Source organism: Phyllostomus hastatus, unplaced genomic scaffold (assembly GCF_019186645.2).
Source record: "Phyllostomus hastatus isolate PE091 unplaced genomic scaffold, TTU_PhHast_1.1 phas_contig_198, whole genome shotgun sequence".
NCBI classification, from domain to species: Eukaryota; Metazoa; Chordata; class Mammalia; order Chiroptera; family Phyllostomidae; genus Phyllostomus; species Phyllostomus hastatus.
The window spans coordinates 4465486-4477496 of NW_025333715.1; the positions used below are offsets into that span (position 1 = coordinate 4465486).

Consider the following 12011-nt stretch of genomic DNA (forward strand, 5'->3'; position numbering starts at 1 on the left):
AGTTTTATTTTGTTCCAGAAATGGCCTCAAATACCCAAATGACCAATGCACAAATAAAAAGTTGCTCAACTTCAATTAGTTACTAAGAAATAATTTGCACATAATAAAAAACATTCATTTTAAGTACACAATTTAATGAACTTTTACGTATGTGTAGAATGGGGGCAAGTACGATAACCCAGACCAAGACAGAGCATTTGTACCCCCTAGAAAGTTCCCTCAGCTCTCTCCCCAGTAACGCCTGCTCCTTTGTCCTCTCGTAACCCACGCCGACCTCTGCCACCACTGCTTACTTTTTTGCTCTTCCTGAACTTCATGTAAGTGGGTAAGTGGAATCATTAGCACAGGCTCTTCCTTGATAGTTGCCTTTTGCTCTACATACTCCATTGAGGGTCACTCATGTAGTCATACACATCAATAGTTCTTTTTGGCCAGACATTTGGGTCGGACACTTGGCTTTTATGAATAAAGCTTGCTGTCAAATTTTGATCACCTTTTGCTCTGACGAACTCTCTTGCTAAAGATCCCGAAAGTGGCCGAAACCCTACACGTGAAGGATGGGGCCCTTCCGTGCCCCTCCCTTGGAGCCTCTCCCTGCCTACCAGGTCTAGGGTCTTTTAGAAGCCAGACCTCCATCAGCAGATCCAGAGGCGGATGGTCCCGAGCCGAGCGGCTGCCCAGAGCCTGGGGCTCCTCCGCTGTTCCTCTCTCCCACTCTAGTCCCTGAACTCCCATGTAACACGCGTCGGTGGTGCTCCTTGGGGGGAAAGCACTAGGGGGGTGACAGCTGCAATGGGGCCAGCATATCCCCCAAAGCTTCTGCAGCTCCTCAGCACAGAGGCTTTATGGACGCCTCTGAGGCCTCGCACGCCCTGAAGGGAGGCGGAGGGGGAGGGCAGGGGGCCGGCGGCTCTCACCGGGACTTGCAGGGCGGCTGTCTGGATGGGGGTGGTGAGGGCGGTGAGGGCCGGGTTCTGGACTGCGGCCATGACCGGGCTGCCATCTGTCTTCAGTGTGGTCAAAACAAGGGAATCTGTCTTGATGATCTGAGGCTGTACCAGGACCTGGAGGGAGAAGGAGGAAAAGGAAGAGGGAAGTGGCATTCTTTTTCTATTCTGCATTAGCTTCTTACGGCGTAGACCCTCCAGGAAAGAGAGAATGAACTTTTCATGAAACGGAGAACACAACCTGATTTCTGGGTTGAGAGGGAGAAAGAGAGCACAGCTGAACAGGGCCCTGGGTTGCGAGGCTGAAAGGCTCCGAGGAGAGCGGTGCCAGTGGCCTAGCGGGGACAGAGTGGCGCGGCTTGGGGCGGGTGGTGGTGGGGAGAGAGGTCTGATTTTGAACAAACTCAGGAAAGTGGGGAACCTGGCTAAGAAGCAGAAATGATAAACCGAGATTTCTTTTCAAAGAAAAATTACTTTGTAAGAAAATACATCTACTGTGATTCATGACTTCAAACATTCGAGCACCTTTCTTCCTAGTTTTATATCCACCGTCTGTGTAAGTGATACACCTGCATTTGCGGAGTCCACGTGAGTGCCAGTGCACACCCTCAGGCGCCCCCTCAGCCAGGTCTCGACACCAGGCTCACTGGTGCCTGGCAGGGCCCAGGCGCCCCCACCCACCCCGTAAGTGCTCCCTCACACTCCAGCAGTCCTGCTTAGTCTGCAGACCACATCTTCAACAGGAGGCCCGCTGAGGGCTCCAGGCAGTGCCTCCCTGAAACCTCACCCGCCACCTACCGGGACCTGCTGCACCTGGGGCGCGGCGACTGTCTGCACCGTGGCCGGGGCGAGGGTCTGCAGGGTGCCATTGGCCGTCTGCGTCAGCACCCGCTGGGCCTGCACCGTCTGCACCTGCTGCTGGATGGTGACCGGCTGCACCTGGGAGGATGTCACTAGGCTTTGGACTTGAGGCTGAAGGACTTGGGAGAAGAAGAGAAAAAGGTCACGCTGACAAGGAATGCATTCTGTCACTACAGCCGCAGCAGTAACGGAGGATGGAGTGCCTCATCACGACCCCGACTCCCCACCCATGGCTGCTGAAGGTGCGTGCATCCATTTACAAGCTGCTCTAGATAACAAGAACACCCCAGAAGGGCTGCATCCATTTCTGAGGGAATGAGTGCGAATTATTTTATTATTCTGGGTGTGGGGTGGAGGTGAGGGAAGCTAATCAGTGAATGACTGGGCCCAGCAAGGGAGTTAACAGATGTTGAGAATAACAAGTCCCTGGGGCTTCACTGCCTCCCATGAAACGAACGCAAAGTGCACTTTGGGATGACTGTCTCAGCTTTTGGCCTTGATGCTCCCACCCCCATCCCCTAAACCCTGAAAGCCCAAAGAAGAATCGTCAGAGCAACACTAATCCCACCCAGGGTTCCCTACAAGGCCCGAGGGTGTCTGATGAGAAGGCGCCGGGGCACAGCACAGCAGGCAAAGTCGCGCCTTCACCCCCCACACCGAGGGCCTGCTCGGAGACCTGCTACTCGGAAACCCAGCACCTGTGTTAAAAGTTGAAGGCTCAGTTCTCAACTTACAGGTGCCAAGCCTCCTGTAAGGTACCTGGGTAAGTTTCGAGACTAATTCTACTTAAGCCTCCACCTCTAGTTGCCAGGACAGCCCTGTGTCTACTCTGCTTGCTGGACTCTTTGAAGCAGGAGGCACAAAAGATATTAAGGCATTTATTTGAAGAGGCAGAATGGGAACTGTTCCACACCACTGTCCTGGCTGCCAGTAACCAAACCTCATTGGACAGGACCAAATCGACAGATTCTGGCATCCCCAAAGAGGACAGAACTATTTGCAATCTGCCTCAGAAGCATCAGCAAACTGGCACACGAACTTTTGAATAACCCATCACTATGGTGCCTGACTCCTGAATCACCTTGAAAACTGGTAGCCGCATTCTGGTATATCAGAGGCTGCTGGATGATCCGCGTCTGGGGCGCGGTGCTGAATGTCGGGGTGATCATCACCGTCTGCTGCTGCAGCTGAGCTGGAGGCTGGGGCTGGGGGCGGGGCTGAAGAACGGGAGTTGCCCTCGGAGGAGTGAGAACCGAGGAGGGGGAAACCTTGACCTGCAGGGCTGGAGCCTGCGCGGAGGCGGCCGAGGGAGAGAAGGAAGGCAATGGGACCTGGCTGAAGGAGCGCTGCACCGATGGGTCCCCGGCTCCGCCACTGCTGCCCCCGCCATTGCTGCCGCCGCTGCCACCACCGCCACTGGGGAAGGAGCTACACAGCTGCTCCGGGAACAGGTCAGGGAACTCTCCCACTTGATTGCTGACAAACTGCAGCATCTCTGTGGACAAATGAAAAGGAGTCACTTTACTCACATCCAAAATATTTAACTTTCAAATGTGCTTAGAAACTGAGGCATGAAAATCGAAAAGCATTCCCAAGATCAGAGCAGAAGTGGGCCAGGAAACCCTCACCTCTCATGTGGGGTTACGAACTGGGCGAAGACGGCCAACCGAGGGAAAAGGAGCCAGGAGTTCATCCATTCGCTCCTCTTCTCTCTCCTGACCCCGCCTCCGGGCCCTTTCTGTCCACCTTCCTTACTGCATCTGGCCTATCAGGAGCCACCTCTGTGCTGGGTGAAGGCTACTTTTAGAGGATACTGCCAGTCCCATTTTACTGGGGCCGCTGGGGCAGAAGGTGGGTGTCACTGCCTAAGGGTTTGGAGCTCAGTAACCTTGCTCTGTGAGGCCACTTCCAGTCACAGCACTGCTCCCCACGGCGCGAGGGAGTCACGTGGGTCTGGCTGCAGAGCTGCGCCAGACTCACTCTCCCTCGCCCCAGACAGACTTCCCTTGTGACCACAAGCAGATTCTGGGTCTTCTCTCCAAGATGGGCAAATTCCTGGGCACTGCTACCCCCAGGAAGACTCATGAAGTTGGCCCAAGTCATGGATCTTTAGGCGTAGAATGGATGGAAAATCCATCTACAAAGTCTAGAACAGGGAAATGACCTGGCCAGGGTCGTAGAGCTCATGAGAACATGGCCAGGTCTCTGCCCCTCAGTGCACTCACGGCCAGAAGGTCAGGGTGGAGCAACATGGCTGTGGACTCCATGCTTTGGAGGGCCCACTCTGGCCCTCCCCTGGCTGTGCCTCTTCCCCAGGACATGGAGTCTGTGGGGCCAACAGGACGCATCCACCTGGATACACTGCCCCCGCCCACTCCGGTTCCTGCTCCAAGTACCTGGGGCCCCTGAATCCCTGGCCCAGAGGGCCTCAAGCCTGCTTCCAGGGCCTCTTCCCTGGTTCACCCTCCCAAAGGTTTACCAAAACCCAACCGAATCCATGACTCACCCCTCATGACTCCTTCCTTCCTCCTCATAGGGCTGGTCCCCAATAGGGGTCTACAGCCTCAGCTTTGTCCCAAGTATTTTTAGAACTGCAATTCTCTACACTGTCCACATCACCCCCCACCTTTCCTCTCCCATATACTCCCAAAGAGCTACCGCTTGTTCCTGAACGGTGGCACCTCCCTCTCCAAACCCAAGGCCACAGGATGCTCTGATTTGTTCACCAAAATAAAAAACAAAACAAAAACAATCTCCCTAAACACCATTTCCTTTCACTTCCCCAAACTTCCAGCAGCGAGTCCCCCCAGGTCTCCAGCAGCGGCGGTGCACGGTGACGTTGCTCCCAACACCTCCATTCCACTCTGTGTGCACCTGGCCAGCTGCGTGGGCGGGGAGAAATGGACAGGCTGCTGCAGGTACTGCCACTCGCACCAACCGATTCCAGTTCCCCAATATAGGACTAAATGAGGAATATCCTCAAACTCAGCACAAAATTGAAACAAAACACAATTTAGTGCTGCTACATTCCAAGTCCAACAACACAAGATTATAAAAAAGCTTTAGGAAAAGGACTAAGAGAAACCTAATAATGTGTTGAGCTTTCCAGAATTCCATAAAATGCCGAGTTTGGTGAACTGACACAGAAGCCTGCTTGTGCCAAAAGAAAGTCACTCCCTGGCTGATTGTTTTTATCCATGGAACGCTAAGGGCAAAGGGGAAAAGAAGCCAGAGGTCTGGTAAGTGGGCACAGGCTTTGGTACCAGGTGGGTCTCAAGGCACCCACCTAACCTGCTGTGTGAATGTGGGCAAGTCACCCATCTTGGTTTCCTCACCACAGTGGCTGCCCTAATGCTCACTTGGGCCCTGGCTGGTCTGGCTCAGTGTGTTGCGCGCCGGCCTGGGGACCAAGGGGCACCAGGTTCCGTTCCCAGGCAGGGCACACGCCTGGGTTGTCGGCCAGGTCCTCCCACAGTAGGGGATGCGTGAGAGGCAACTACACATCGATGTTTCTCTCCCTCTGTTCCCTCCCTTCCTTCCCTTCTCTCTATAAATAAGTAAATAAATAAAATCTTTAAACAAAACCTCACTTGGCTTCTCTGTTTTGAGGATTAGTAAGATAATTTATGCAAAGTGCTCGGTGAAGGGCAGACCTTTATAAAGGTTCCTCTCAGTGCTGCTTCTAGAGCACCAACTACACGGGCACTTGGCCCCACTTATGGCGCCCTGTTGAGTGCTCTCCAAAACCTGCTGTGGGGGGGGACCTGGCTGGCGCGGCGAGGTGACTCGCAGAGGTCACAAAGCTCAGTTCACAAAGCAGGGTAAGAGTGTGTAGGCAGATGGAATACAACTCCTTAAATTAAAAAAATAAATCCTTTTCAACCCACACTTGACAAGCTCCAGTGGTGTTATCTCCAGCCAGGCAGATTGGCACTGGGCTGATTGGCACAAAGGGCCCATTAAGACCCAGCATTTGAAGGGAGAAGTAATGGGAAGCTCTTTAAAGCCACTGACTCCGTGGGACCCCCATCTGGTCTGCGTGACAAAGAAGAGGGGGGCTCCCCAACAAGAATGAGGCCAAGAGAAACAAGGCACAGGAGGCCCACCCCCAAGTGCAGCTTTGCTCTGCAACTCTGAGCTACCCCCACCCCCTCACCATGGGAGCACCCTAATGTCTCCTTGCCGTTCCCTGCTCTGATGACACGGGCTTTCATTTCCGCAGAGAGCCATAAGACCTAGAAAAAACAGGCCTGGGAGGAGGCACAGGTTTTATGGAGCTTTGAAAATGAAGTTCCGGTTACTGCACGACAAGCCGAGGCCCCCAGAGCTGAAGGCCAGATGCGGGCCCCCTCGGAGCTGGGTGGGCCCCCCGGGCAGTTACCCTCCCCAGCCACGCCCCATCCCTGTTTTCAGCTGCTGCTTCAACTCAGGATCAAAAGAGGGCTGAGCCCAAGAAACTATACCTGGGTTTTGGACTCTTTAAAAGCTTGTAACCAACCAAATAGAGGTTCCAGTTGTCACTTGTGCACTGCAACCAGTCAACCCAAAATATTATCAGATTAATTCTCATCAGGAATAATGAATCTGAAGCCCCAAGCGGGGAAACATTGTCTCCAAACTGTGTGTGCGCCCAGACCTTTTCCGATACAGGGCTTGCTCACACACACAACCGTGCGCATGCATGTGAATGGTTTTGCGGAAACAGGATTATGCTCTTTTGTGCACTGCTCCCTCTGCTTATTTAGTAAGGCATGAAGAATATTCACTGTCAGCCATTATGGATATTGGCTACACTACCATCATTTCTGAGAGTTTCAAAGTATTGCATTATATTGAATTGATGCACTAGAATTTAACCACTTAGTAATGATGGATCGGTGTTTTCAATTTTTCAGGATTATTAACAATTCTTACATAAATCTTGAAAAATCTTTCCCCGGTTGTCTGATCACTTTCTTGGATGAACATCCAGCGTTAGATGGCTGAGTCAGAGGGCAGGCAGGTGTGTGCGCTTGGCAAGGTTGCGACGATCCCGCTCCTGCCAGCACCCCCCACATCTACTTGTGTCCATCAGGCAGAGGGAGAGAATGACATCGGCCTGTTTTGACTGGTGTGAATAAGTACTAATGAGGCTGACTGTCTCCTCTTCCAACTGTGTTGGCCATTTGTATTTCTTCCTTTGCAAGTTGCCTGCTCCTGACCTTTGTCCATTTTTTCTGTTGAACTATTTGCCTCTGTTCATTGATTTGAAAAAAATTTCATATTAGGGACATTTGCTCTTTCTTATATATTTGCCATACTTTGTTACTTTTAGTCTGTTCAGGAAAAGGGATGGCACAGTGACTACAGTTACCATGTCCTAGCCTTGTGACTTGGGGCAAGTTTTACTTCTGTTAGCCAGTCTTCTCATCTGAAATAATGTGGCTCACGATTATGTCTAACTCATGGGGTAAGTGCCTGGCACTTATTATTAGATAGCACAGGTTATTCATAGAGGTTTTTTTGGACTGCCAGTTTTGCTTTGACTCTTATTTTGAAGAATGCAAATTTGTTCCAATGCACCGGGTATATTAAGGGAACAATTTGAGCATAACATGAATTTTGTGTTTACTTATGCATGAGAGAAACACTAGAAAACGCAGAAAACCGTACCCAGCTGAAATGAGCCACACAGGAATCCACAAAATGCGCACACACGCCCACCTCGGATGATCGCCAGCTCGTCAGGTCACTGGGCGCTCTGCACCACAACCTCCTACTTTCCGTCGCGAAGTCAGAACTTTCCATCTGAGTTCAGCAAGCCCGCTCCCGCCCCTTCCCTGTGCCAGTGCCCACTTCCACTTCATCTCTTTTTCAAGGTAAGGTGCCATATTTTTGGTGGCATTTATATACTTCTTAGACCCTTAACATCTGTTAAAACTGCACTGTTTTATTAGGTTCCTATCTTTACTTTCCTCTTTTTTTTTTTAGTTACCTCTACAGTTTTTGAGTATTTGACCCCCGCCCCCATAAGCCCTGTGGTTTTTACTGCATGATTTTACATAGTACGGTGATTTTTGGGGAATTCATATGTTACATTACAGCAGAAATTGACCACATACAAATTTTAATATTGTGTAGTAAAATTCGTGTTACACTTAAAAAATCCCTCGTCCCTAAGATCATGAAGAACATTCACCTAAGCTTTCTCCATTTAGGTTTTTTTCATTTTATCTTTCACACTAGTTCAAGAAACATAAGAACACAGAAATAAGCATGGTGTGTGATGTGTGTAGGCCATGGAATAAGACAGACCACAGCCAGTGGGGAGAAGGGGGTAAACAGAAAATCTAATTCCCAACAAGCATCCTTCTTGAGTGTCTTACTTTCAACCCGATGATCCTACCATCCCTCCTAGGATTGTCTTTTCCTAATAATTACAGAATCTTAATAACATAACATAACATAACATAACATAACATAACGTAAACCAAGTATCAAATCTCAGGGTCAACAGTGAAATAACTTTCCATTTCTCCACCATTCTGCTGTTGGTGATCACCGTTGCTTCTTGGGACCTAAAACATCAGTCACCCCCATCCACTCAGAGGAGCAAGGGGCTATGGAGATGGGCTCTACCAACCACACCCTTTAACACAGCCGCCCTGAAAGGCAAGCAGTAATACAAGGAACACAGGGACAGTTTTAACAGGCAAATCGGGGCCTAAAATCCCTGCACTCCAATACCGGGGGCACACTCACTGGGACGAAACCCTGGAGCACAGGGACGGCACCGTGTCCCTCACGGGGGCTCTGGGGAAAGGGAGCCTGGAGGAGGTTACTGAATGACGCAGGATGGCAAATGAGTGACTAGGCACCCCATGTTTTCAGTGAGGGGTGAGTAAACCCTTTTTACTGGCAGTGGAACCATAAAGGAAGAAATTGGGTGGAGAGATGGGGTTTCTCAAATGCTTGTTTCATAATCCACAAATGTGTCATATGTGCCTTTGCATTTATCAAATATTACATAACAAAATAAAACATTTGAAAATTAAGAGAGAAAGAAGGCACAAAGGGAAGCCAAAGTCACTCGCAAATGCTCTCCTGGTCTGCTCTGCTTGGCTGTCTCTGGGGCAGCCCCTGACGGTTCCAGCTCCCGGCTTCTCTGGTCCAGCACAGCAGGGGACCCGAGCCAGCTCTCCGAGCTTCAACCCGCCCCCCACCCCCGGGAGTGATCTTCAGCACCACCTTCAATTGCTCTTTCTTCTTTCCTCTGCGGTAAGTTCACTTTGAATTTCTGGCAGGCCTCCTTCCGTGGTATCAGAGTTATCTCTGCTCCACTTCCACACTCCGCCTGACCTCACCTGCAGCCTCCTACCCAGAGACAATCATCTTCTTTGAGTGGCCTGTTGGTCCAGCAGTCCTTCACACCAAATCGAGTTTCTTAAACAAAGCTTTCTACCCACTGCCCCCTCCGACTCCAGGGGACTTCACTTCCCACTCACCCATGTCACCATCTATCCTGGAAACACACCCACGCCCTCTTCCACCCCCGCCTCTGGGCAGTCTGGGCAGTCGGGGCGGGGTTCTCAGAATGTGTTTACCATGCACGCCTCCCCGTTTCCACTTCTTCCCTCCTCCTTCCTGTCTGTGTTTCACAATCCCATCTCAAAAATACCTGCAATCACTTTCATCGAGGACTCTCTTCTACCTCAGGTCCAGCTACCTTTCAGCTCTTAAACCCAATTGTGATTCATTAAGAAAATTATCTAAAACTTGAAAATAAGGCAAAAACCAAAACCAAACCAAAAAAAAAAATATGTCCTTTTAAAATCATATGAGAGGCAGGCATGTCTAACCTGCCCACCCAAAAGTCACCTGATGCTCTATGGAAACATACATTGTTTGACTTTCTGTTTACCACCGATTAGGCGCAGTCTGTGAAGTGAGACATTTGCCTGTAGGAAACTGATAAACTGCAAATGATTTCTGTCTGGCAAAAGGGATAACTTTGAAGGCTTTATTTCTGTTGGCTTGTAGGACATCAATCAGTTTTGCATCTAAAATTGCAATTTTATTCTTTTTTCTACTATGCAAATACCAGTTTTTTACATTCTCTATAAATCTACTATAAATTTATAGTCATTATAGGCAAGATAACTTTGTCATCTTGCTGGTTTTTTTCATTAATAATGTTAAATAAGTCTTTAATGTGTGCTGATAATTTATTAGCATGAGTATGTGTTTAAAATTTCAAAAATTTAATTTTGCTACATTACATACAGTAAGTTATATTTTTAAATGCTTTTCTCATTATCTTGTATCCACAAGCACATGGACAACATCTCCCACTACCCTGTACCTCTCCAAGCACTAAGCACTCTGGTAGTTAAAAAAACTGGCATCAGCCCTGACTGGTGGGGCTCAGTTGGTTGGGCATCCTTGTGCAAAGTGAAAGGTCACCAGTTTGATTCCCACTCAGGGCACATGCCTGGGTTGCGGGTTTGGTCCCCGGTGGGGGCTCATGTTTTTCTCTCACATCAGTTTCTCTCCCTTTCTCCCTCCCTTCTCATCTCTCTAAAATAATAAATAATAAATAAAAATCTTAAAAAAAAACTGATTCAATGGAATCGATTCAATGGAATGCCACCAAAAGCAACTTTCATGAAATCTATAAAAATAGCAATCATTCTTTATGAACAACAACTGCAAGGGACACATCACCTCACAATGGGACCAGATAGTTTTGAAATTGTCCTTGGAAATCCAGACAAATCTATGCAATTTCTACAAAGTTTCCACCAGTATTTGGTGAAACAGGTGTGTAATGCAATACAATTTATAAATTTTTTATTTTTTGATTTGAGAGGGAGGGAGCGAGAGATGGAAGGAGGGAGGAGGAAGAAGGAAAGAGAGAGAGATTGCGATAGATTTTGTGGTTCCACCCATCTATGTGGCCTGCATGTGCCCTGAAATATATACCGACTGTGTGCTGGCTCAGAGATGATAAAGTGCTGCCTGACCTCGAAGAGTTACTGGAAGTGACACAACATGGTCACAGCAGACAAAAAGGACACAGGGAATGTGATCAAACCACTGGCTCCTGCAGATCAAGCAGCTTCCCGAGAGAGCCGGACTGAAGGCTGATCAGGGCGCAAGGTGCACTTTAGGGCCAGAGTCTCAGGAGCCAAGGCCGGAGGCATGGAGCTGTCTGTGTAGGGGGCCGCCAAGGAGAACGAGCGGCTGACAGGGTGGGGCACCCGCCAGGCGGGCGGGCGGGCAGGGTCAGATCATAAAGCGTTCTGCAGCTCATGGTAGTGCACTTGGTTCTTCTCTTTATTAAAGGAAGAGCCAGAGCAAGTTGTCCAATGAAGCTCTAGGGAGAAGAGTCCCTCCAGCACAGCGGTTGCTCACCCTGGTTTGTACAGCGGGGCTGCTGGCCTCCTGCCCGGAGTCCCGAAACACCACAGATTCATTAGGAATCGTTCTGAGTGCCCTGACCAGTGTGACCCAGATGGGTTGTGGGTTCAGTCCCTGGTTAAGGTGTGTATGAGAGGCAACCAACCGATGTTTCTCTCTCCTTCCCTTCCCCTCTCTCAGAGAAAAAATAATTCTGAGCATTAGTTGGAGCACTGTCCCACACACCAAAAGCTTGCGGGTTCGAGCCACAGTCAAGGCACACACCTAGGTTGCAGGTACTGGGGTGCATATGGGAGGCAACTGATTGGTGTTTTTCTCTCTCTCTCACCAAAATCAATAATTAAAAAAAATTCTCAGGTGAGGATTATTTTTTTAAAAAGTCATTCTGAAGGGCTAAATTCTGACTTGAGGGGAGAACATCTGAACAGCTGAAACAAAAACTTGGATCATTTTGTCAACCAATGAAGAGAGTCTTCTGAAACTCCATCACAGGTAAGTTCTGGTTATGTACAGATGGGACAAAAGCAGGTTTACAGTTGTGAGCATGTGAAACAGTTCATTACTGCATTATAGTCATATTAACTACTGTATTTTTTTTCTCTATGGACAAATATAAACCTGTTTTGCCCCACCTGGCATAGTGTTAAAAAAATGCTCAAAACACACACAAGATCAACACCACGAAACAGGCCACCTGCTCGGAAGTGAGGCAAAGAATCCTATTCAGGGAGAACAGAATATCCAAAAGCTAAACCAAGAACTCACAGGAAGACAAAACAGAATGGGGATTCCCGAGTTTAGATT

General features: G+C 49.2%; 1 protein-coding gene across 1 annotated transcript in view; it reads right to left on the reverse strand.

Annotated features, from left to right (window-relative positions):
• Window positions 1–12011, reverse strand: part of SREBF2 (sterol regulatory element binding transcription factor 2) — a 55704-nt gene that overhangs the window by 27870 nt on the left and 15823 nt on the right. Inside the window, exons 2-4 of the mRNA XM_045834814.1 lie at window positions 2890–3303; window positions 1746–1927; window positions 918–1064 (exon numbers count right to left, since the gene is read on the reverse strand). Of these exons, the coding sequence (XP_045690770.1) occupies window positions 918–1064; window positions 1746–1927; window positions 2890–3303 (743 nt within the window). The remainder of the gene's footprint in view (window positions 1–917; window positions 1065–1745; window positions 1928–2889; window positions 3304–12011) is intronic.